Below are 26,209 nucleotides of genomic sequence, written 5' to 3' on the forward strand. Positions count from 1 at the left end.
TAGTTCCATGGGATCTTTTATGTCTATCTGAGACCTGAGAGTGCAGACGGGTCCTCGGTTTAACGTCTCATCTGAAAGATAGCATCTCCGTCAGTGTAGCACTCCCGCAGCATTGCACTGGAGTGTCAGCCTGGATTTTGTGCTCGAGTCTCTGGAGTGGGAGGAAACAATTTCTCCCGATTTGCTCTATCATAATCCCTCATTATTTTGACTAGCTCTAACAGGGTCTCCCTGTAACCTTCTGTGACTGCAGGAGTGGAAACCCTGGCTAATAGTCCCCCTCTTAGTCCAAGGTCACTGAAGCTGATCGGAGTGGTCCCACCAAGTGCCCCAGGTTGAGGATGGCTCATTCAGCTGGGATCCAGCCTGGGATTTGATTGGTTGGTTGGACTCTGAGAATGAGCCTTTGAGCCATTAGAACAGCATCTGTCTCTAATATAAAGTAACATATTGGTGGAATTGAAAGGCTGCTTCCTGTCCTAAAGGAATGGATCTATTAGCAGCAGTCATTAGGAGGAAGCAGTACTGCTGAGTCTGACTTTAATCTCATCAACTCCCTGCTTCTCGTGGGTCATTTTGCTGTCATTTCCTATTAGCGACAAGAAGCACAGAAGCTGAACAGCCACTGGAAGGGCCTGAACCATTCAGACTGGACCCGGGGCTGAGAAACACGGCCTCCTTATTTGCCCCTGAGCCGCGGATAGATTGGGCCTGTGCTCCCTCGAGTGCAGGAGATTGAGATGATCAGCTCGAGGCGTTTAAAAACGTTAAAATAATTCGGTAGGTTTGCTGCACACAAACACTTTTTTCTGATGGAGGGTGTCCAGAACCAGGGGGACATAACCTTAAAATTAGAGCTAGGCCGTTTAGGACAATCAGAAAGCACTTCTCCACACAAGGGTTCGTGGAAATCCGATACCCTCCTCCCCCAAAATACTGTGGATGCTGGAGATTAACTGGAGCTTTCAAGATGGAGATGGACAACATTTTTATTGGGTATGAAGGGACACGGAGCAAAGGCGAGTAAATGGAGTTAAGGTGCAGATCAGCCAAGATTTAATTGAATGGCGGAACAGGTTTGAGGGGCTGAATGGCCTCCTCTTGTTCCTAACGTTCCTGTGAGCACATCCTGGTTGGCTCACAGACCTCTGGCACAAGACAGTAATCACAACAACAACTTGTGTTTATATAGCTGCTTTAACGTAAAACATTCCCAGCTGTTTCACGGGAGCATAATCAAACATAATTTGACACCGAGCCACATGAGATATTAGGGCAGGTTGGTCAAGGAGGTAGGTTTTAGGGAGCAGCTTAAAGGTGGAGAGCGAGATGGAGACATTTCGGGAGGGAATTCCAGAGCTTCCGGCCTGGGCAGCTGAAGACACAGCTGCCAATGGTGGAGCGATTAAAACCTGAGATTCGCAAGAGGCCAGAATTTGAGGAGTGGTTTTAGGGCTGTAGGGGGTTATAGAAATAGGGAGGGACGAGCCCATGGAGGGATTTGAACACAAGGATGAGAATTTTATAGGTAGTGTGGCAGCTGACTCCACCTCCTACATTGTTCCTATCCTGCACCCCATCCTGTTCCCACACGAGTAACGGCCATTGAGATGAGACGACAGCTCGACCCCAATGAGGAAGCCAAGGCCGCTAGGTGGAGAGCGCGGAGCGTCTTGGCACATTAACAGGATCGGTTTAACCCATGGAATAGTCAACCATCAGCACCCAGTGCCTCCAATTCTGGCCAGTTGGGGTCAGAGTTGGTTGGTGACCAGTGTGTCGTTTCAGGAGCTGCTGACTGAGTGTATTGGGTAATGTGAGTCTTGCACATGAGGCATTTCAATAGACAGGATTACAATTTCATCTGAAAATGGCTGTCGCGAGGACCCTTTCCCGAGCCTGCTCTCCACAAACCCAGTTCACTCCCTAAATGCACTCGCACCTTATCAATGGTCTTCAGGATGGCACCGTAGTTGTTGAAGAAGTTGGTATAATGAGTCAGTCTGGTGCTGAACTTGACGAAGACGTCTCCCAGACACTGTGACGGACCCCACTCACCGAGACGGTCGGTCATGGCCCCCAGTAAATCCCTACAACATTCAGCATAGCAACCATTGTTATCAGAAAGAACAAAGGCAAAGGACCAACAGGACGGGGATAACCAGGGGGTTACAAACCGGCATCTAATCGGGGGGTTCGGGTGGTTTATATATAGAATAATAGATACCCGAGAGTGAGTTACAGGCTGGAATCTAATCGAGGGGTTTGGGTGGTTTATATATAGAATAATGGATACCCGAGAGCGAGTTACAGGCTGGAATCTAATCGAGGGGTTTGGGTGGTTTATATATAGAATAATGGATACCCGGGAATGAGTTACAGGCTGGAATCTAATCGAAGGGTTTGGGTGGTTTATATATAGAATAATGGATGCCCGAGAGCGAGTTACAGGCTGGAATCTAATCGAGGGGTTCGGGTGGTTTATATATAGAATAATGGATGCCCGAGAGCGAGTTACAGGCTGGAATCTAATCGAGGGGTTTGGGTGGTTTATATATAGAATAATAGATACCTGGGAGTGAGTTACAGGCTGGAATCTAATCGAGGGGTTCGGGTGGTTTATATATAGAATAATGGATACCTGGGGGTGAGTTACAGGCTGGAATCTAATCCGGAGGGGTTCGGCTCGTTTATATATAGAATAATATAGGTCTTAACTCTGGTCGGTGAGATGGTGCATTTGGTTGATGTGTCATTGCACTCGGCAGAGCCCACTCATGGCCCTGGCACACCGGCCCCCACTCCTGGCCTTCATGTTACGTTATGAGTTTGATACCCTGCGCTTCCCCTCTTAATACACTGTTAAGTGTGAACCTGTTGAGATCCAGGATCGACAGGATGTCGGAGAAGATGCTGTGGATGTTGGCGGTGCTCAGGATTGCTCGGTTGGAAGCCAGAGCTGCTCTGAGAGGAGCCCAGTAAAGGTCCTTTACCATCTCCAGGGTCTGCACGTAATCTCGCTCACTCGACAAGGTCTCCCTGGCAATCTGCATCCGTTTCTCCACAAAGTCACCAAGCAGCCTTGTGTTCTGCAAAAGAGCGGGAAAGGTTAAAGGGTAAGTATCCGGTAGAAAATAAAAGCTGATTATTAAAAATATTAATTCTCTGAATGTGGGCGTCACTGGCAAGTTCAGCGTTTAATGCCCATTTCTAATTGCCTTCTTGAACCGCTGCAGTCTGTGTGGTGAAGGTACTCCCACAGTGCTGTTAGGGAGGGAGTTCTAGGATTTTGACCCAGTGATGATGAAGGAACGGCGATATATTTCCAAATCAGGATGGTGGGGAACTTGGAGGTGATGGTGTTCCCACGCGCCTGCTGCCCTTGCCCTTCTAGGTGGTAGAGGTCGCAGGTTTGGGAGGTGCTGCAATGCATCTTGTAGATGGTACACACTGTAGTCATGGAAGGGAATGAATGTTTAAGGTGGTGGATGGGGTGCCAATCAAGCGGGCTGCTTTGTTCTAGAGGGTTGAGTGTTTTTGGAGCTGCACTCATCCAGGCAGGTGACTTGATGTCTAAAAATCATGCGTTTGTGCCACTATGGGGCTGAACCTGCAGGACTTCAGCTCCCAGCGTGGGTCAAAGGTCGGGCTGTTACAGTGTCTCCTCAATTCTCCGACCCCCTGCTCTACCCTGGAAGCACAGAAACATAGAAACATAGAAAATAGGTGCAGGAGTAGGCCATTCGGCCTTCGAGCCTGCACCACCATTCAATAAGATCATGGCTGATGATTCCTTCAGTACCCCTTTCCCGCTTTCTCTCCATACCCCTTGATCCCCTTAATCGTAAGGGCCATATCTAACTCCCTCTTGAATATATCCAGTGAACTGGCATCAACAACTCTCTACGGCAGGGAATTCCACAGGTTAACAACGCTCTGAGTGAAGAAGTTTCTCCTCATCTCAGTCCTAAATGGCCTACCCCTTATCCTAAGACTATGTCCCCTGGTTCTGGGGACATAGTCTTCCCCAACATCGAGAACATTCTTCCCGCATCTATCCTGTCCAGTCCCATCAGAATCTTATATGTTTCTATGAGATCCCCTCTCATCCTTCTAAACTCCAGTGAATAAAGGCCCAGTTGATCCAATCTCTCCTCATATGACAGCCCAGCCATCCCTGGAATCAGTCTGGTGAACCTTCGCTGAACTCCCTCAATAGCAAGAACGTCCTTCCTCAGACGAGGAGACCAAAACTGAACACAATATTCCAGGTGAGGCCTCACTAAGGCCCTGTACAACTGCAGTAAGATCTCCCTGCTTCTATATTCAAATCCCCTAACTGTGAAGGCCAACATACCATTTGCCTTCTTTACCGCCTGCCGTACCTGCATGCCCACTTTCAGTGACTGATGAACCATGACACACAGGTCTCGTTGAACCTCCCCTTTTCCTAGTCTGCCGCCATTCAGATAATATTCTGCCTTCGTGTTTTTGCCCCCAAAATGGATAACCTCACATTTATCCACATTATTCTGCATCTGCCATGTATTTGCCCACTCACTTAACCTGTCCAAGTCACCCTACAGCCTCTTAGCGTCCTCCTCATAGCTCACACCACCACCCAGTTTAGTGTCATCCGCAAACTTGAAGATATTACACTCTATTCCTTCATCTAAATCGTTAATGTACATTGTAAAGAGCTGGGGTCCCAGCACTGAGCTCTGCGGCACTCCACTAGTCACTGCCTGCCATTCTGAAAAGGACCCGTTTATCCCGACTCTCTGCTTCCTGTCTGCCAACCAGTTCTCTATCCATGTCATTACATTACCCCAATACCATGCGCTTTGATTTTGCACACCAACCTCTTGTGCGGGACCTTGTCAAAAGCCTTTTGAAAGTCCAAATACACCACATCCACTGGTTCTCCCTTGTCCACTCTGCTAGTTACAGCCTCACAGAATTCCAGAAATTCATCAAGCATGATTTCCCTTTCATAAATCCTTGCTGACTTGGACCGATCCTGTCACTGCTTTCCAAATGCGCTGCTATTTCATCCTTAATGATTGATTCCAACATTTTCCTCACTACTGATGTCAGGCTAACCGGTCTATAATTACCTGTTTTCTCTCCGTTTTTAAAAAAGTGATGTTACATTAGCTACCCTCCAGTCCATAGGAACTGATCCAGAGTCGATAGACTGTTGGAAAATGATCACCAATGCATCCACCATTTTCTAGGGCCACTTCCTTGAGTACTCTAGGATGCAGACTATCAGGCCCCCGGGATTTATCGGCCTTCAATCCCATCAATTTTACGAACACAATTTCCCACCTAATAAGGATATCCTTCAGTTCCTCCTTCTCACGAGACCCACTGTCCCCTAGTACCTTCGGAAGGTTATTTGTATCTTCCTTCGTGAAGACAGAACCGAAGTATTGGTTCAATTGGTCTGTCATTTCTTTGTTCCCCATTATAAATTCAGCTGAATCTGACTGCAAGGGACCTATGTTTGTCTTTACTAATCTTTTTCTCTTCACATATTTATAGAAGCTTTTGCAGTCAGTTTTTATATTCACTGCAAGCTTCCTCTCGTACTCTTATTTTCCCCCCTCCTAATTAAACCCTTAGTCCTCCTCTGTTGAATTCTAAATTTCTCCCAGTCCTCAGGTTTGTTACTTTTTCTAGCCAATTTATATGCCTCTTCCTTGGCTTTAACACTATCCTTAATTTCCTTTGTTAGCCATGGTTGAGCCACCTTCCCAGTTTTATTTTTACTCCAGACAGGGATGAACAATTGCTGAAGTTCATCCACGTGATCTTTAAATGTTTGCCACTGCTTATCCACGATCAACCCTTTGAGTATCCTTTGCCAGTCTATTCTAGCCAATTCACGCCTCATACCGTCGAAGTTGTCTTTCCTTAAGTTCAGGACCCAGTTTCCAAATTAACTTTGTCACTCTCCATCTTAATAAGGAATTCTAGCATATTATGGTCACTTTTCCCCAAGGGGCCTCGCACAACAAGATTGCTAATTAGTCACTTCTCATTACACATCACCCAGTCTAAGATGGCCAGCTCCCTGGTTGGTTCCTCGGCATATTGGTCGAGAAAACCATCCCTAATACACTCCAGGAAATTCTCCAGCGCATTGCTACCAGTTAGGTTAGCCCAATCAATATGTAGATTAAAGTCGCCCATGATTACTGCTGTAACTTTATTGCACACATCCCTTATTTCTTGTTTGATGCTGTCCCAACCTCACTACTACTATTTAGTGGTCTATACACAACTCCCACTAGCGTTTTCTGCCCTTTGGAATTCCGCAGCTCCACCCATACCGATTCCACATCATCCAGACTAATGTCCTTCCTTACAATTGCATTGATTTCTGCTTTAACCAGCAACGCCACCCCGCCTCCTTTTCCTTTCTGTCTATCCTTCCTAAATGCTGAATACCCTTGGATGTTGAGTTCCCAGCCTTGGTCACCCTGCAGCCATGCCTCCGTGATGCCAATCATATCGTATCCGTTAACTGCTATCTGCACAGTTAATTCATCCACCTTATTCCGAATACTCCTCGCATTGAGGCACAGAGCCTTCAGGCTTGTTTTTTTTAACACCCTTTGCCCCTTTAGAATTTTGCTGTAATGTGGCCCTTTTTGTTTTTTGCCTTGGGTTTCTCTGCCCTCCTTTCTATATTTTGCTTCTGACTCCATTTTATTTCCCTCTGTCTTCCTGCATGGGTTGTTCCCATCCTCCTGCCATATTAGTTAACAGCCTCAATCTCGGTTCTGATGGAGCGTTATTATGGGATGTTCAGAACATTGGAAACCATGGAAACCTAAAACAGCCAGTTGGCCCATCAAACCCGCAGCTGCCACAGTCTGCGATCAATCTACCCAGTCACATATACTACTTCACTCCTTTATCTCTCTCTCAATCTCTCCCTCAAAAACGTTCTATGTAAGTGATTCTTCAAGTTTGTGCAATAAGTATTTTGTGCATCCCACATGCCTCCTGTGTTATCTTCTGTACGACCTCACAAACAGCTAAGATAGCTGATAACTTCAAGAACCTGTCAGGTGACCTGTTCCCTCTTTATTGTTGTAAACAGCAATGGCTGCATTCCCACAGCAGTCCACTGTGTGGATCTGTATATATATTACACTTCTCCCTCCTTAATGAAGAAGTAATTATAACAAACAATCATCACTTGCATGGTTATATATAACAAAGGATATGGACTTATTTTGCCATATTTACAAATCCAGCTTAACCACTTGTTTTCTGAGTTGAAGAGGATACCTTCGCTCTCGAAGAGAACTTCTCAAACATGGTGTTTGAACTTAGACCCATTAAGAACGTACGAAAATAAGAAATAGGAGCAGGAGTAGGCCAGTTGGCCCATCGAGCCTGCTCTGCCATTCAATAAGATCATGGCTGATCTGATCATGGACTCAGCTCCACTTCCCTGCCCACTCCCCATAACCCTTTACTCCCTTATCGCTTAAAAATCTGTATATATCCACTTTAAATATATTCAATGACCCAGCTCCACAGCTCTCTGGGGCAGAGAATTCCACAGATTTACAACCCTCTGAGTAGAAGAAATTCCTCCTCATCTCCGTTTTAATTGGGCGACCCCTTATTCTGAGACTATGTTCCCTAGTTTTAGTTTTCCCTATGAGTGGAAATAACCTCTCTGCATCTAACTTGTTGAGCCCCCTCGTTAGCTTATATGTTTCAATAAAATCACCCCTCATTTTTCTGAACTTCAATGTGTATAGGCCCAACCTGCTCAACCTATCCTCATAAGTCAACCCCATCATCTCCAGAATCAACCTAGTGAACCTTCTCTGAACAGCCTTCAGTGCAATTATATCTTTCCTTAAATATGGAGACCAAAACTGTGTGCAGTACTCCAGGTGTGGCCTTATCAATACCCTGTACAGTTGTAGCAGTACTTCTCTGCTTTTATACTCTATCCCCCTTGCAATAAAGGCCAACATTCCATTTGCCTTCCTGATTATTTGCTGAACCTGCAGACAAATGTTTTGTGTTTCATGCACAAGGACCCCCAGGTCCCTCTGTACTGCAGCACTTTACAATTTTTCTCCATTTAAATTGTAATTTGCTTTTCTATTTTTTTCTGCCAAATGGATAACCTCACATTTTCACTCATCACAGAAACATAGAAAATAGGTGCAGGAGTAGGCCATTCGGCCCTTCGAGCCTGCACCGCCATTCAATGAGTTCATGGCTGAACATGCAACTTCGGTACCCCTTTCCTGCTTTCTCGCCATACCCCTTGATCCCCCTAGTAGTAAGGACTACATCTAACTCCTTTTTGAATATATTTAGTGAATTGGCCTCAACAACTTTCTGTGGTTCAGGATTCCACAGTTTCACCACTCTCTGGGTGAAGAAGTTTCTCCTCATCTCGTTCCTAAATGGCTTACCTCTTATCCTTAGACTGTGACCCCTGGTTCTGGACTTCCCCAACATTAATAAGAACATAAGAACATGGATCAGGCCATCTAGCCCCTCGAGCCTGCTCCGCCACCCAACAAGATCATGGCTGATCTGGCCGTGGACTCAGCTCCACTTACCCGCCCGCTCCCCATAACCCTTAATTCCCTTATTGGTTAAAAATCTATCTATCTGTGATTTGAATATATTCAATGAGCTAGCCTCAACTGCTTCCTTGGGCAGAGAATTCCACAGATTATACTCCATCTGCCAAATTTTTGCCCACTCACTTAGCCTACCTATATCCCTTTGCAGATTTTTTGTGTCCTCCTCACAATTTGCTTTCCCACCCATCTTTGTATCATCAGCAAACTTGGCTACATTGCACTCAGTCCCTTCATCCAAGTCATTAATATAGATTGTAAATAGTCAAGGACCCGGCACCGATCCCTGCGGCACCCCACTAGTCACTTTTTGCCAACCGGAAAATGATCCATTTAACCTGACTCTCTGTTTTTTGTTAGTTAGCCAATCATTTATCCATGCTAATATATTACCCCCAACCCCGTGAACTTTTATCTTGTGCAGTAATCTTTTTTGTGGCACCTTATCGAATGCGTTCTGGAAGTCCAAATACACCACATCCACTGGTTCCCCTTTATCCACCCTGCTCGTTACATCCTCAAGGAACTTCAGCAAATTTGTCAAACACTATTTCCCTTTCATAAAACCATGTTGACTCTGCTTGATTGAGTTATGCTTTTCCAAATGTACTGCTACTGCTTCCTTAATAATGGACACCAGCATTTTCCCAACCACAGATGTTAGGCTAACTGGTCTATAGTTTCCTGTTTTTTGTCTGCCTCCTTTTCTAAATAGGGGTGTTAAATTTACAATTTTCCAATCTGCTGGGACCGCCCCAGAATCAAAGGAATTTTGGTAGATTACAACCAATGCATCCACTATCTCTGCAGCCACTTCTTTTAAGACCCTAGGATTTAAGCCATCAGGTTCCAGGGGATTTGTCCGCTTTCAGTTCCATTATTTTACCGAGTGATAGTAATTGTATTAAGTTCCTCCCTCCCTAAAGCCCCTTGATTATCCACTATTGGGATGTTTTTAGTGTCTTCTACTGTGAGGACCGATACAAAATTTTGTTCAATGTCTGCCATTTCCCTGTTCTCCATTATTATTTCCCCAGTCTCATCCTCTAGGGGACCAACATTTACGTTAGCCAATCTTTTCCTTTTTATGTACCTGTAGGAACTCTTACTATCTGTTATTATATTTTGTGCTAGTTTATTTTCATAATCTATCTTCCCTCTCTTAATCATTTTTTTTAGTCGTTCTTTGCTGGCTTTTAAAAGTTTCCCAATTCTCTGGCCTCCCACTTGTCTTGATCACATTGTATGTCCTTGTTTTTAATTTAATGCCATCCCTTATTTCCATGTTTAGCCACGGATGGTTATCCCTTCTCACAGTCTTGCCTTCTCATTGTAGGCTGATCCTGAGGAAAGTTTTCCTCCAAGGGATGCCCTTGATTTACATTTGAACTCTCTGCAACTTCAGACTGTTTGTCTGTCTGACTCGGACTCAGACTTAAATTCTGACTTTCTCTTGGACTTGTTCCCAGTACATTTGATGTAGGATATGCTACTGGTACTTTACTTGTATCAAAACTATCTGATGAGTCAGAAATAATCTAATCATTTCAACCTTTAACTCCTTCCACATCTGTAGGTAAAATATGATCAATGTGAACAAACCTAACCGTTCCATGATCAAACATCTTGACCAAATTTGTGCGAGGACCACATATCTTCACCACTCTTCCTGGTAACCACTTTAACCATTTATGGTGATGGTTCTTCACTTTCACCTTCTGATTTAATTTCACACTTCTCTCTTTTACTCTACCTCCATCGTGATTCTCTTTCTGTCTTAATTGTTTCTCTTCTACGGACTGTGCCAAGTTTGGTTTTAACAACGAGAATCTGGTTCATGGATGTCATTTGAGAAACAACTCTGCTGGTGTTCTACAAGCAGTTGTATGAGTATTACGATATGTAATTAGAAAATTCACCTATTTATGGTCCAATGACAACTATCGTTTCTTTAGATTTGGATCCAACATCTGTTTGAGGGCACGTTTTACAATTTGTACTGTGCGCTCTGCTGCACCATTTGAAGCAGGGTGTTACGGTGGAACCTTGATATGTTTCACACCATTTTTGCTTGTGAACTATGCAAATTCTTAACAAAATTGTGGTCCATTATCAGACACAATTTCTACTGGGAGGTCATATGAAGAAAATAATCTTCGCAAAATGTCTAATGTTTTACTTGTTGTTTTCCGCATTGGAAACACCTCAACCCACTTCGAATGGCTATCAATCACAATGAACAACTGCTGTCTTTCTAGCTCAGCAAAATCAATATGGAACCTTTGTCACACCCTGGGAGTCCCTTTCCATGGCTGTAATGGCACTGATTGTGGTTTCTTGCTTACCGATTGACATGTCGTACACTGACTAACAATGTACTCTATATCTTAATCTAGACCTGGCCACCATAAATAACTGCGTGCACAACTCTTGGACAAGCACATTCCCAAGTGCTGGTCATGAAGATCTCCTAATAATTTGGACCTGAATTTATTTGGTATAACCACTCTTGCACCCCATCTGGATTCTGGCAGCTCAGACACGTGTGCTTGTAATTTACCTTGGACTTTTAGCTGTTAATCAAAACAAAGAAGCCCTCAAAGTCTCTCTGTCGGTTGGCTGAATCATCCACCAACAAACATTTCAGCTCGGTTATCCAGAAATCCTATCCTTCGTCACCAATGTGATATCTTCTGTATGACCTCACAAACACACGGGCTTTTAGACGGCTGATAACTTCAGGAACCTGTCAGGTGACCTGTTCCCTCTTTGTTGTTGTAAGCAGCAATGGCTGCATTACCACAGTAGTCCACCGGGTGGAGCTATATATATATTATTTTGGCTTTGATTGAATAGGTAGGGTTTTGATAGAGTAGATAGGGAGAATATGTTTCCACTGGCAGGAGGGGTGTTAACAAGAGGACGCAGATTTAAGATAATTGGCAAATGAAGCGGGGGGTGGGGGGGGGGAAGTGGAGGAGAATGTTTTTATGCGAATTGTTATGATCTGGAATGCCCTGCCTGAAAGGTCGGTGGAAGCAGATTCAATAGGAACTTTCAAAAGGGAATTGGATAAATGCTTGAAAAGGAAAAATGTGCAGGGCTATGGGGAAAGAGCAGGGACAGTGGGACTAATTGGATCGCTCTTTCAAAGAGCTGGCACAGGCACGATGGGCTGAATGGCCTTTTGCTATGCTGTATGATTGAATGGTTTACTGCCCACTGTGGGATAACAAATTCCACCCCCGCCACCACCAGCTATCCTGCCCTCGCGACACAGTTACACATTAAGCCTCCTGGAGAAGTTGACCCGTCCAGCTTTGTACTTTCACTTTGCAAATCTCATCCTGGTTTTCAATTCACTCCATCGCCTCGCCCCTCCCTATCTCGGTAACCTCCTCCAGTCCTGCAAGCCTCTGAGATCTCTGTGCTCCTCCAATTCTGGCCTCTTGCGCATCCCCGATTTTAATCTCTCTACCATTGGCGGCCGTGCCTTCAGCTGCCTGAGTCCTAAGCTCTGGAATTCCCTCCCTAAACCTGTCTTTCCTCCTTTAAGATGCTCCTTAAAACCTACCTCTTTTGTCCAAGCTTTTGGTCACCTGTCCCAATAGCTTCTTATATGCCTCAGTATCAAATTTTGTTTGCTAACGCTCCTGTGATGCGCTTTGGGACGTTTTACTACATTAAAGACACTATATAAATGCAAGCTCTTTGTACCCCTAAATTCCCAACCAGTCGAGACACCAATTTAAAACCCAGGTCCCACAGTCTATACCACACGAGAATGTTTGATCAGCAAACTGTCCTCCGCCCCAGCATTGCAAATTGAACACAATATTCATAAACAAACACACGCCACACACACGGCACACGATCCAAGGTGTGGAGAAACCAAGTGCTGACTGTGCCCAGTCTGCGGACTCACCGGGTGGCTTAATTCCTGGATGGTCTCCTCACGCCCCTGGAGGTGCCAAGAGGCATGCCCCACGCTCCCGGCTTCTGCCACTTTACCTTCCTGCCGGGAGGGGGGGTGGGAAAAAGAGAGAAAACCAACACAGTTGAGTGGCGGGGGTGCATCCTCCTGTCCTGAAAGCTTGTTCCAGGGTACGGTCCCATGGGGCATCCCTGGACTTCCCTTCCCACAGCAGGGTGGCTGCTCTTCATGTTGGAGTTAGGCACTGCATATTGCTTTGTTATTCAACCATGGGGAGCATTGCCGCTAAGCCCAATCCTATTCTCACTTGGCTTCCGCACTGGTGTACATTCCCACAGGGCATCACTGGATTGTTACAAAAGGGAAAAAACTCAGGCTGATTTCCCATCTGCCCCCACCCCCCTGCTCTCTCGCCCAGGAGTGCTGAGAAAGATAAAAAGGGTCTAGGGTGCACAAACAGCACCTTGTACTGGAAAACTGTGCCGTTTTAAAAGAAGGAAAGACTTGCATTTCTGTAGCATCCCAAAGCACTTTACAGCCAATGAAGTACTTTTGAAGCGTAGTCACTGTTGTAATGCAGGAAAATGCGGCAGCCAATTTGCGCACAGCAAGTTTCCACACACAGCAATGTATTAATGACTAGATAATCTGTTTTAGTTATGTTGGTTGAGGGATAAATATTGCCCAGGACACCGGGAAGAACTCCCCTACTCCTCTTCGAATAGTGCCATGGAATCTTTTACATCCACTTGAGGGAGCAGACTTGGTTTAACATCTCATCCAAAAGACGTCTCATCCGACAGTGCAGCGCTCCCTCAGCACTGCACTGGAGTGTCAGCCTAGGCTTTGTGCTCAAGCCTCTGGAGTGGGACTATGAACCCCCAAACTTCTGACTCCGAGGCGAGGGTGCTGCCCACTGAGCCCCGGCTAACGCCAACTGTTGCCCTTACACCTGCTTCCTTGTCAAATAATAGGTCACTCTGCAGAGGTCAGAGATCAAGCCTGGAACCTTCCTGGTCTCTCCGGGACTCTGCCGTGATGAGTATGTGCCAAACCTGGCGAGGAATGCACTCACTGAGCTCCCTTTATTCCCCTTCTCCTGCTGCTAAATGTTCCCTCAACTGGAAACCCTTTGCTCAAGAGTATCGCGATTTCCAACACACATCGGTGATTATAAATATAAATATCCTTTTACTTATTAAAGAAAGGAATCGGGTGCCTGCACCTTCACCGGGCTAATCCCTCCATCACATTCTGTCAGGAATGTTTCACCGGCTTTTGATAACTTGCTCTTCCCAGATCTGCTCACAAGGAAGTCGGAGAGAAATTCAAGAGGATTCTCCTGAAAAATAAGCAGAATTTTAGTTCCATTTACATCGCCCCAGGTGGCTTGCATGGAGACTATTTTAAGGAGCACGTTATACTGGAACAAGCATCAAATAACAGACTTGCCATGAAGTAAGTCTTTGAGTCTGAGAAATTGCAGATGCTCCTTCAACAGCAACAACCACTTGCATTTATATAGCGCCTTAGACGTAGTAACATGTCCCACCAGTGTTATCAGACAAAATTTGACACCAAGTCACGTAAGGAGTAATTAGAACAGGTGACCAAAAGCTTGATCGAAGAGGTAGGTTTTAAGGAGTGTCTCAAAACAGGAGAGAACGGTAGAGAGGCGGGAGGGAATTCCAGAGCTTGGGGCCCACGCAGCTGAAGGCACGGACACCAATGGTGGAGCAATGAAATCGGGGATGCGCAAGAGGCCAGAATTGGAGGAGCGCAGAGATCTCGGAGGGTTGTGGGGATGGAGGAGGTTACAGAGATCGGCCAGTAAGTGTTGCATCAGCATTGCAAACGAGACAAGTTCATGTCTGTCGATGAGGTAGAGGAGTCAGCAAGGAGGTGTGGTTAAAATGAACAAGCTTTATTAGTCATAGAAGTGTTTTAACACTGCAGATATTGAATAAGCTAACCGGCAGAAAATAGGCAAACCAAAACTCATAGGCTAAATAATCTAACTCTCAGTTCCTTCTTTGCTTCGTGCATGGCAGATAAAAATGACAAAGTTCTGAACAAAATTAATACAAAATAAAAAAAATACCTGTTGTGATGTTACTCAGTCATGGAGCCTATGGAAAGCATCTTTGTGAGGTTGGCAAGCTACCACAGATGCCAAATGGTACCAGTGCGAGCTCCACCACCAGTGCCATGCCCTGCCACCAGTGCCAGTGCGAGCTCCACCGCCAGTGCCAGTGCGTGCCCTGCTGCCAGTATGTGCCCCGCCACCACTGCGAGTCCCGCCACCAGTGCCAGTGTGAGCCCCGTCGCCAGTGCGAGCTCCACCACCAGTGCCAGTGTGAGCTCCGTCGCCAGTGCGAGCTCCACCACCAGTGCCAGTGTGAGCCCCGTCGCCAGTGCGAGCTCCACCACCAGTGCCAGTGCGTGCCCTGCTGCCAGTATGTGCCCCGCCACCACTGCGAGCCCCGCCACCAGTGCCAGTGTGAGCCCCGTCGCCAGTGCGAGCTCCACCACCAGTGCCAGTGTGAGCCCCGTCGCCAGTGCGAGCTCCACCACCAGTGCCAGTGTGAGCTCCGCCACCAGTGCGAGCCCCGCACTTAATACTTTAAGTCCAGAGTTGCCTCTGTTTGGGGCCACGAGCACTCTGTATTTTAGCCCAACTAGCGCAGTGACAGCAGGATAATCGCCTCCCATAGAACGTTGTCCTGAACTATAAAGCCAACTTCTTGTAATAAACAATTACACATAGTATAGAAGGAGACTGTTTGGCCCATCATGCCCATGACTGCTCTTTGAAAGAGCGATCCAATTAGTTCCACTCCCTGCTCCTTCCCCATAACCCTGCAAAATGTCAAGCATTTATCCAATTCTCTTTTGAAAGTTACTACTAATCTGCTTCCATCACCCTTTGAGGCAGTGCATTCCACATCCCAACAACTTGCTGTGTATAAAAATTCTCATCTTCCCTCTAGCTCTTTTGCCAAGATTTTATCTTGAATCTGTGTCCTTTGATTATCGACCCTCCATCAAGTGGAAATTGTTTCTCCTTATTTACTCTATTAAATCCCCTCATCATTTTGGACACTGCTATTAATTCTTTCCCTTAACCATCTCTGCTCTAAGGAGAACAATCCCAGCTTCTCTAGTTTCTCCACATAACTGAAGTCCATGATCTGTGCTACATTTCTAATTGTATCGCCAAGGAAACAACAGGTGGCTTGTGTTATGTCTTTAGATGCTCTGATAATGACTCCACGAGGCAAAGTATTGTACTTGAACTGTAGTGACCTTAGTCCATTTAATATAACTCCTGAGTGAGGATACCACATGGTGAACTCCCTTTTATACCTGGGTACCTGTGGTGTACAGGTGACCCCTGGGCCTCCACCAGTAGCACCCTCTGGTGGTGCCAGCATAGTGTACACAGTGTGAACCTTGTTGATGGTACCTTCGATAAACAAGTCTCTATCTTATGCAACTATACAGTGACTACACAGAGAGTATATCTATAGTGTACATATATAACAGCTTGCACTTGCACTCACCCGCTTTTCCCTTGACATTATGATCAGTCCTTCAGTTAAAGCTCGAGTGGTTTCTTGGTGATCCTGGACCTTCGCTGCACTCATTGAGTCAAACATTAACTGCCCTATAGGTAAATAAAGTGCACAAATTACACTGTGCACCAGGACTGGCCTAAACCTGCGTCAGGTTTAAAACCTCTCACCCGCACTGATATATTTGACACTTTAACTCAAGGTTCAGAAGTCGCACACACTCACTGCAAGTTATGGTGCTCAGGGAAAGGAGAGTAAGGGGGAAACAGGAACTGAGTGAAACAGGGAGCGGAGGGAAGCGGGGGGGTGGCGGGGGGGGAGGGAAGGGTCAGGAGAAGGAAAGAAGGAAACAGGAAATAACAGTAAATAATAATAAATGGCTTTTAAAAAAAAAATGAGAAGAGGACAAGAGAGTGGAAAAGAACGAAAAAAAGGAAAGAAAGGAAGGAAAAGTAGTAAGGGTAATAAGGAGAAGGTGCTAGGTATAATGTATGCATAAGAACATAAGAAATAGGAACAGGAGTAGGCCATACGGCCCCTTGAGTCTGCTCTGCCATTCAATAAGATCATGGCTGATCTGATCATGGATTCAGCTCCACTTCCCCGCCCACTCCCCATAACCCTTTATTCCCTTATCGTTTAAGAAACTGTATATTTCTGTCTTAAATTTATTCAATGTCCCAGCTTCCACAGCTCTCTGAGGCAGCGAATTCCACAGATCCACAACCCTCAGAGAAGAAATTTCTCCTCATCTCTATTTTAAATGGGCGGCCCCTTATTTTAAGATTATGCCCTCTAGTTCTAGTCTCCCCTATCAGTGGAAACATCTTCTCTGCATCCACCTTGTCAAGCTCCCTCATAATCTTATACATTTCGATAAGATCACCTCTCATTCTTCTGAATTCCAATGAGTAGAGGCCCAACCTACTCACAGGTTTGTCGAGCTGTTGCACTGTGAGTGGCTTAGCCAGTCACATGATGTTCACAAGACTCAATAAAACCCCTGTCAGTTGGGCCTACATCATCCACGATGAGATATGCAGATGTGAGCCTAGTGGATGAACTGGTAATGTGTAGTGTGATTGTTAAACCTTTGTTAATAAACCGACTAGTTATTAATAACAATGTGTTGCTATGAATTCTTCAGCAAAGAATCCATGAAGCAAATACATTACAGTGGGAAATGAGAGAAAAGAGGAAAATAGAGTAGGAGAAAGTGATAAACAAACATGAAAAGGGGAAAGAGTGAAAATTTAGTAAGTGTGAAATCTCTCTGATACTCTTTCACCTCAATTTCCATAATTCCTTTCAGAGCGCTGCTGGATTTCAAGCAGGGACTGTCAGCATTCTGGGAGGGAAAAAGCCTGCCGATTATGTATAAGGGAGCTGATGAGATTTTCGCAGGTCCAATTATAATGTCTGTGTCATGTATCTTACATTATTATATATAACTGTATCCTAACATGCTATACATGACTGTAATAAGATATGACCTGTAACTACCAGCATACCTTACCACCAGGGGTGCACTTGCAAGAGACAGGTATATAAGGACAGGCCGCAGGCAAGTGCAGCATTCCAGAGCTGTGAAATAAAGGTGCAGGTCCAGAGTGACCTTGACTTCACTACATGCCTCGTGTGAATCTGTACTGAGGGGACAGGACTTTACAGTCAGGTTATAAAGATTAGCTAAAAACATTCCTGGCAACCGTGGAAATATTTAATCATTTAGCGGACAATGAGGAATAAAATGTGTTTGAAACCCTACCAGACATCCTCCCACAGACATCTCTCTGCAGGCGCCTGAAAAATGGCCTCATCTGCCTGCGGACAGTTCTCAGGACCTCCTCCTGTACTTGGGCCGTCCTGCTCCATGCCTGCAGCTTCTCCTTGTTGAAGTAGATGGCTGGGGGAGCCGGGTCCTCGCGCTCCCATAGCCACTCACTGAGGACTAACATCCAACAGAGCAAATACTCACATTTATTGCGAGAGACACCCGAGGATTATTAACAGCAGCGCACTTAGTGAATGCTGACGTACCCTGACTCGCGCCAAGCCCCATTCGCCCGTCGTCCCTGAGCTCACTAACCTACACTACTCCCGCACCCCCCATTGTCTCCATTTTATAATTCTCATCCTTGTGTTCAAATCCCTCCACGGCCTCGCCACATCCTACCTAATTGACAGACATGGAGAAAGTAACTCCAGAAACACAAGACAGAGTGCTCATGTGGAAATAGCTGGTTTTGAAGTGCCTTCTCTCCCTAGAGATACTAAGTAACAAACTCCATCTTGAAGATTGACTTGTCTAGTTTGCAATGCTGATGCAACACTTACTTGCTGATATCTATAGCCTCCTCCATCCCTCAGTATTAATTAAAGAAACAATTACAGCTGTGAGAAGGGATGATATGTTAGAGGAGGTCATCAAACAAGGCCATATGGGTTGAATTGAAGAATAAAAAAGGGCCGATCACACTGCTGGGAGTGTACTATAGAGCCCCCAAACAGTCAGAGGGAGATAGAAGAACAAATATGTGGGCAAATTGCTGCGAAGTGCAAAAACTATAGAGCTGTAATAGTGGGGGATTTCAACTACCCTAATATTATCTGGGAAAAAAGTAATGTGAATGGTACAGAGGGTGCGGAATTCCTAACATGCATTCAGGAAAACTTCTTTAGCCAGTATGTAACAAGTCCAACAAGGGAGGGGACGGTTCTGGATTTGGTTTGGGGGAATGAAGAGGGGCAGGTGGAAGGGGTATCAGTGGGAGAACATGTTGGTGTTAGTGATCATAATTCAGTGAGATTTAGGGTAGTTATGGAAAAGGACAAAAGGAGACCAGGAATAAAAGTTCTCAATCGGGGTAAAGCCAATTTTACTGAGCTGAGATGTGATTTGGCCAAAGTGGACTGGAAACGGCTGCTTGATGGTAAATCAGTGTCAGAGCAGTGGGGGGCATTCAAGGAGGAGATCCTGAGGGTACAGAGCAAGTATGTTCCTTAGCAAAAAGGGTGGAGCTAACAAATCTAGAGCCCCTGGATGTCAAGGGACATACAGGGTAAGATAAAGAAAAAAAGGGAAGCTAATGACAGATACCGAGAACTCAATACTGCAGAAACTCTAGAGGAGTATAAGAAGTGCAGGGATGCAATTAAAAAAGGTATCAGGAAAGCCAACAGAGGGCATGAAAGAATGTTGGCAAGTAAAATCAGGGAAAACCCAAAGATGTTTTATAAATACATTAAGAGCAAGAGGATAACTAGAGAAAGAGTGGAGCTTATTAGAGACCATAAAGGGAATCTGTGTGTGGAGGCAGAAGATGTGGTGGGTATGATTCTTAATGAATACTTTGCATGTTTTCACAAAAGAGATGGGCAATGTAGACTTCGCAATGAGGGAGGAGGAGTGTGAAATATTAGATGAGATAAACATAGTGAGAGAGCAAGTATTAAGGGGTTTAGCAGCTTTGAAGGTGGATAAATCCCCAAGCCCGGATGAAATGTATCCCAAGATGTTAAGAGAAGCAAAGGAGGAAATAACAGAGGCTTTGACCATGATTTTCCAATCCTCTCTGGCTACAGGTGTGGTGTTAGAGGACCGGAGGACTGCTAATGTGGTGCCTTTGTTTAAACAGGAGAAAGGGATAGACCGAGTCATTACAGGCCAGTCACCTAATCTCGGTGGTAGGAAAATTATTGGAAAAATTCCTGCGGGACAGGATAAATCTTCATTTGGAAAGGCAGGGATTAATCAAGGACAGCCAGCATGGATTTGTTAAGGGAAGATCGTGTCTGACTAACTTGATTGACACTCCTGGTTACCTTCTCGAAAAGTTCAATGAGGGCAGTGTGTATGATGTAGTGTATATGGATTTTAGCAAAGCTTTTGATAAGGTCCCACATGCCAGACTGGTCATGAAAGTAATAGCCCCTGGGATCTAGGGCAAAGTGGCAAGTTGGATCCAAAATTGGCTCAGAGGCAGGAAGCAAAGGGTAATGGTTGATGTCATGTATTCAACCAGCATTGTAACCCATGTATAATCTGACCTAAGTTGTACACTGTGAGAACAATGACCACTAGGTGGTGAACTTGTGGGAGACACTCCTAACCTAGACCTTCAGATATAAAAGGGCAAGCTCTACCCACTTCCATCACTTGAGTGCTATGGAATAAAGGACAGGTCACAGACTGAACTTCTCTCAAACATGGGCCTCGTGTGCATTTATACTGTATAGTAAGGACGCATCAATGGCAACGAGAAACTGGGATTTAAACCACGCGAGCATGGCCACGAGCAGAACAGATGAGAGGTACTGTGTTAAGGAATGGTTGGGACAGAGGTTCAACATTGTTAAAGCAGCACACAGTTCTCCAGGCAGACAAGGGCAGTCGGGCATGCCCCAACATGTAGTCGAACCCAGAGGGGGAGTTCGACAGAGACAATGGCAAGCTGAACGGTGATTCACGCCATTGCAAGGGACAATGCGGCCAGTAATGGGGCCATCAACACCTGTTAATGGTGCACTCAAGGACAATAACAGGGGCAGTCAGGGGCGATCGACTGGCAAGGGACCTTTTGTTTCAAACAGCAGCTCATGTTGGAGGCGTGGAGGCACACACTCAGCCGGAGTTTGCAGGGATGAGCAAAATACCTGCAGAAATTGCAGAAATGAACGCTGGGGGAAATCGCTGGAAGCTGAAGTTCAGCGAGTTCATGTGGAGCACGTATACAGTTCATACACCAGGACGCCACCAATAATGATGAAAGTGCTCCTCAATGGTATCCCAGTATCAATGGAGCTAGACACGAGGGCAAGCCAGTCCCTGATGGGTATCAAACAATTCAAAAAGTTGTGGGCATCCAAGCCCAGGAGGCCAAAATTATCGCCGATTGACGCACAGCTACACAAAGGAGATCATTCCGGTGCTAGGCAGCGCCACGGTAGTCGTGACCCACAAAGATTCGGAGAACAGGTTGCCACTCTGGGTTGTCCCGGGGAACAGTCCCGCACTACTGGGGAGGAGTTGGCTTGCTGTCATGAACTGGAAATGGGGCGATGTTAATGCAATTTCCTCTGTGGAGCGAGTATCATGCTCACAGGTCCTGGACAAATTTGACTCATTATTTCAACCCGGCATCGGCACATTCATAGGGGTCAAGGTAGTGATTCACATAAACCCCGATGCCAGGCCAGTACACCACAAGGCCAGAGCGGTGCCGTACGTGATGCGGGAAAAGATAGAAGGCGAATTGGACCGCCTGCTGAGGGAAGGCATCATCTCGCCAGTCAAATTCAGTGACTGGGTGAGCCCGATTGTGCCGGTGCTCAAGGCGGATGGGTCGGTCAGGATATGTGGCGATTACAAGGCCACCATCAATCGGGTATCACTCCAAGACCAGTACCCGCTACCGAGAGCGGAGGACCTCTTTGTGACGCTATCCGGTGGCAAACTTTTTTCAAAATTGGACCTGACCTCAGCTTACATGACCCAGGAGCTGGCGAGTGAGTCGAAGAAGCTGACCACCATCACGACACACAAGGGGTTGTTTGAGTACAACAGATGTCCGTTTGGGATTCGCTCGGCCACCGTGATCTTCCAACGAAATATGGAAAGCCTCCTCAAGTCGATTCCAGGGACGGTGGTTTTTCAGGACGACATCCTCATCACTGGTTACAATACTGAAGAACACCTCCACAACCTGGAGGAGGTGCTACGCAGACTGGACCGGGTAGGTCTGCGACTGAAAAAGGCGAAGTGCGTCTTCCTAGCTCCAGAGGTAGAATTCCTGGGGATGAGGGTAGCAGCAGATGGGATCAGCCCTACTGCGTCCAAGATGGAAGCGATCCAGAGAGCACCCAGACCCCATAACACAACGGAGCTGCGTTCATTCCTGGGGCTCCTGAACTATTTTGGTAACTTTCTTCCCAAATTGAGCACGCTGTTAGAGCCGCTACACGTGCTCCTACGCAAAGGTCGCGAATGGGTCTGGAGGGACAACCAGGAAAGGGCTTTTAATAGAGCATGCAATTTGTTATGTTCCAACAATCTGTTAACGCTATATGACCCATGTAAGAAACTTGTGTTAACGTGCGATGCGTCGTCCTATGGTGTCGGGTGTGTGTTGCAGCATGTCAATGCCAAGGGTCAGCTACAGCCGGTAGCTTATGCCTCCAGAAGTCTGTCCCAGGCAGAAAGGGGTTAAGGGATGGTAGAAAAGGAGGTGCTCGCATGTGTATATGTGGTAAAGAAAATGCACCAGTACCTGTTTGGCAGGAAATTTGAGCTGGAGACAGATCGCAAACCCCTAACGTCCCTTTTGGCCGACAACAAGGCCATAAATGCAAACGCATCGGCCCACATACAGAGGTGGGCACTCACGTTAGCCACCTATGACTACACAATTCGGCACAGACCGGGCACCGAAAACTGTGCCGATGCACTCAGCAGGCTCCCACTAGCCACCACTGAGGGGGCTACCGAGCATGCTGCTGAGATGGTCATGGCTGTTGAAGCTTTCGGAAGCGAAGGCTCACCCGTGACAGCCCGTCAGATTAAAGTCTGGACAAATAGAGACCCGCTATTGTCTCTAGTCAAGAAATGTGTCCTGAATGGGAACTGGGCAGCCATGTACAGGGCATGCCCTGAGGAATTTAAACCATTTCACAGGCGCAGGGATGAACTCTCGATTCAGGCCGATTGCCTACTGTGGGGAAACCGCGTAGTCATGCCCCAGATGGGCAGAGAGGTGTTCATCAGAGAACTCCACAATGGGCACCCGGGCATTGTCACGATGAAGGCAATTGCCAGGTCACACGTTTGGTGGCCAGGGATAGACGCAGATCTGGAACTTTGTGTTCGCAGGTGCAACACGTGTGCCCAGCTGGGCAATGCGCCCAGGGAAGCCCCCCTTAGCCCCTGGCCATGGCCCGCCAAGCCTTAGCCACACATCCATGTGGACTACGCAGGTCCTTTCATGGGGAAAATGTTTTTGGTTGTAGTAGACGCCTACTCGAAATGGATCGAGTGTGACATTTTAAATTCAAGCACATCCTCTGCCACGGTAGAAAGTCTACGGGGAATGTTTGGCGCCCACGGTCTACCGGACATCTTGGTCAGCGACAATGGCCTATGCTTCACAAGCACTGAATTCCAGGACTTCATGGCACGCAATGGGATTAACCATGTCAGAACGGCACCGTTCAAGCCGGCCTCAAACGGCCAGGCAGAACGAGCAGTGCAGATAATCAAACAGGGGATGCTCAGAATCCAAGGGGGTTCCCTACAATGCCGCTTATCATGCCTCCTGTTGGCCTACAGATCCCGACCACACTCGCTCACAGGGGTTCCACCCGCAGAGCTGCTAATGAAAAGGACGCTCAAAACCCAGTTATCCCTTATACACCCCACCATGAAAGAAATTGTCGAGAGCAGGCGCCAGTCACAATATCACTACCATGACAAGAATGCGAGGGCGCGATGTATTGATGTAAATGACTCTGTTTTTGTCCTCAACTACACTGCAGGGCCCAAATGGCTCGCAGGCACTGTGGTTGCCAAAGAGGGAAATAGGATTCTGGAAGTTAAACTTACCAATGGACAAATCTGCCGCAAACATGTGGATCAAACAAAAAGGAGGTTCAGCAACCCCATAGAAGAAGCAGAGGAAGAACACGATGTAGAGTTCACTCCACCACAAGTGACCGAACACAGGAACCAAAGGGAGGAGAGCCCAGTCACTGTGGGCAGTCCGGACAAGCCTGAGGCACTGCAAACAGCAGACACTCAGGCCAGCGCCCAACAACCTGAGCCCCAACTCAGGCGCTCTACAAGGGAGCATAAACCACCAGAGAGACTCAACCTGTGATCCCAATCAGACTTTGAGGGGGGTAGGTGATGTCATGTATTCAACCAGCATTGTAACCCATGTATAAACTGACCTAAGTTGTACACTGTGAGAACAATGACCACTAGGTGGTGAACTTGTGGGAGACACTCCTAACCTGGACCTTCAGATATAAAAGGGGAAGCTCCACCCACTTCCACCACTTGAGTGCTATGGAATAAAGGACCAGTCACAGACTGACCTTCTCTCAAGCATGGGCCTCGTGTGCATTTATACTGTGTAGTAAGGACGTATCAGTTGATGAGTGTTTTTGACTGGAAGGCTGTTTCCAGTGGGGTTCTGCAGGGTTCAGTGCTGGGTCCCTTGCTTTTTGTGGTATATATCAATGACTTGGACTTAAATTTTGGGGGGTATGATTAAGAAGTTTGCAGATGACACTAAAATAGGCTGTGTGGTTGATAATTAAGAAGAAAGCTACGGACTGCAGGAAAAAGCAGTGGCAAATGGAATTCAATCCGGATAAGTGTGAGGTAATGCATCTGGGGAGGGCTAACGAGGAAAGGGAATACACATTAAATGATACAACACTGAATAGCGTAGAGGAACAAAGGGACCTTGGAGTTCAGGCCCACAGATACCTGAAGGTAGCAGGCCAGGTAGATAAGGTCGGTAAGAAGGCATATGGAATACTTGCATTTATAAGTCGAGGCATGGATGACAAGTGCAAGGAGGTTATGCTTGAACTGTATAAAACACTGGTTAGGCTGCAGCTGGAGTACTGTGCAGTTCTGGTCACCACATTACAGAAAAGATGTGATTGTACTGGAAAGGGTGCAGACAAGATTTACAAGAATGTTACTGGACTGGAGAATTTTGGCTATGAGGAAAGATTGGAGATACTGGGTCTGTTTTCTTTGGAACACAGGAGGCTAAGGGGAGACCTGATTAAGGTGTATAAAATTATGAGGGACCTCGATAGAGTGGATAGGAAGGACCTGTTTCTCTTGGCAGAGGGGTCAACAACCAGGGGGCATAGATCTAAAGTAATTGGGGGGAGGGATAGAGGATATATGAGGGGAAATTTCTTCACCTAGAGGGTTATGGGGGTCTGGAACTCACTGCCTGAAAGGGTGGTAGAGGCAGAAACCCTCACATTTAAAAAGTACTTGGATGTGCACCTGAAGTACCATAACCTGCAGGGTTACGGACCTAGAGCTGGAAAGTGGGATTAGGCTGGATAGCTCTTGGTCAGCGGACACGATGGGCCGAAATGGCCTCCTTCCATGCTGTAAATTTCTATGATTCTATACAAACCTCAGATCTCTGCGCTCCTCTAATTCTGGCCTCTTGCACATCCCCAATTTTCATCGCTGCACCATTGACGGCCATACCTTCAGCTGCCTAAACCCTAAGCTCTGGAATTCCCTGCCTAAAACTCTCTGCCTCTCCCTCCTCCTTTAAGATCTCTTTGGTCAAGCTTTTAGTCACCTGTCCCAATAAATCCTCATGCGGTGTCAGTCTTTGTCCGATTACGCTCCTGTGAAGTGCCTTAGGACGTTAAAGGCATTATAAAAATTCAAGTGGCCGTTGCTGTTCACCTGCTTTCATATTGAGAAACCAAAGCTGGAGGGACAGAGTGTCAGAACATGGGGGACTAAAATCTCTGCACCCTGTAACTCAACCAGGCATTTCAACCCATCGGTCGTCTTTGTCAAGGCTGAAGGGGGAGGGGGTTGGGTGGAGCTAAAACACTGAAAGTGACACCCAAGATGCTGGCAGGTGTGATCCCAGGCTGCTGGAGGAGGTGCTGTACTGGGTGGCTCCAAGGTGTTTGCCACTCTCATTCCACGCTGCGGGATGGCCGGAGGGTTTGAGGCCACAACTGACCAGCTCCGCCACTCGCTGTGTCAGCCCGACCCTGCTGGTTGGCTGAAGGTGCCCTTACAGCGGACGTCATGGCTCTTTCCTTTCATTCTCGGGATGTGGACGTCGTTGGCAAGGCCGACGTTTATTGCCCATCCCTAGCTGCCCCTTGAGAAGATGGTGGCGAGCCGTCGCCTTGAACGGCTTCAGCCCGTGTGGTGAAGGTACTCCCACAGTGCGGTTGGGAAGGGAGTTTCAGGATTTTGACCCGGCGACCATGAAGGAGCGGCCGATGTATTTCCAAGTCAGGATGGGGTGTATGATGTGGAGGGGAGCTTGCAGGCGATGGTGTTG

At 46.6% G+C, this 26,209-nt stretch overlaps 1 protein-coding gene across 1 annotated transcript in view; it reads right to left on the minus strand.

Moving 5' to 3' along the window:
* The window catches only part of LOC139273861 (epithelial cell-transforming sequence 2 oncogene-like), a 72,214-nt gene that overhangs the window by 8,936 nt on the left and 37,069 nt on the right, over positions 1–26,209 (minus strand). The window contains exons 11-16 of the mRNA XM_070890937.1: positions 17,911–18,093; positions 16,131–16,234; positions 13,793–13,909; positions 12,559–12,648; positions 2,875–3,089; positions 1,943–2,090 (exon numbers count right to left, since the gene is read on the minus strand). Of these exons, the coding sequence (XP_070747038.1) occupies positions 1,943–2,090; positions 2,875–3,089; positions 12,559–12,648; positions 13,793–13,909; positions 16,131–16,234; positions 17,911–18,093 (857 nt within the window). The remainder of the gene's footprint in view (positions 1–1,942; positions 2,091–2,874; positions 3,090–12,558; positions 12,649–13,792; positions 13,910–16,130; positions 16,235–17,910; positions 18,094–26,209) is intronic.

This window comes from Pristiophorus japonicus, chromosome 9 (assembly GCF_044704955.1).
Source record: "Pristiophorus japonicus isolate sPriJap1 chromosome 9, sPriJap1.hap1, whole genome shotgun sequence".
NCBI classification, from domain to species: Eukaryota; Metazoa; Chordata; class Chondrichthyes; family Pristiophoridae; genus Pristiophorus; species Pristiophorus japonicus.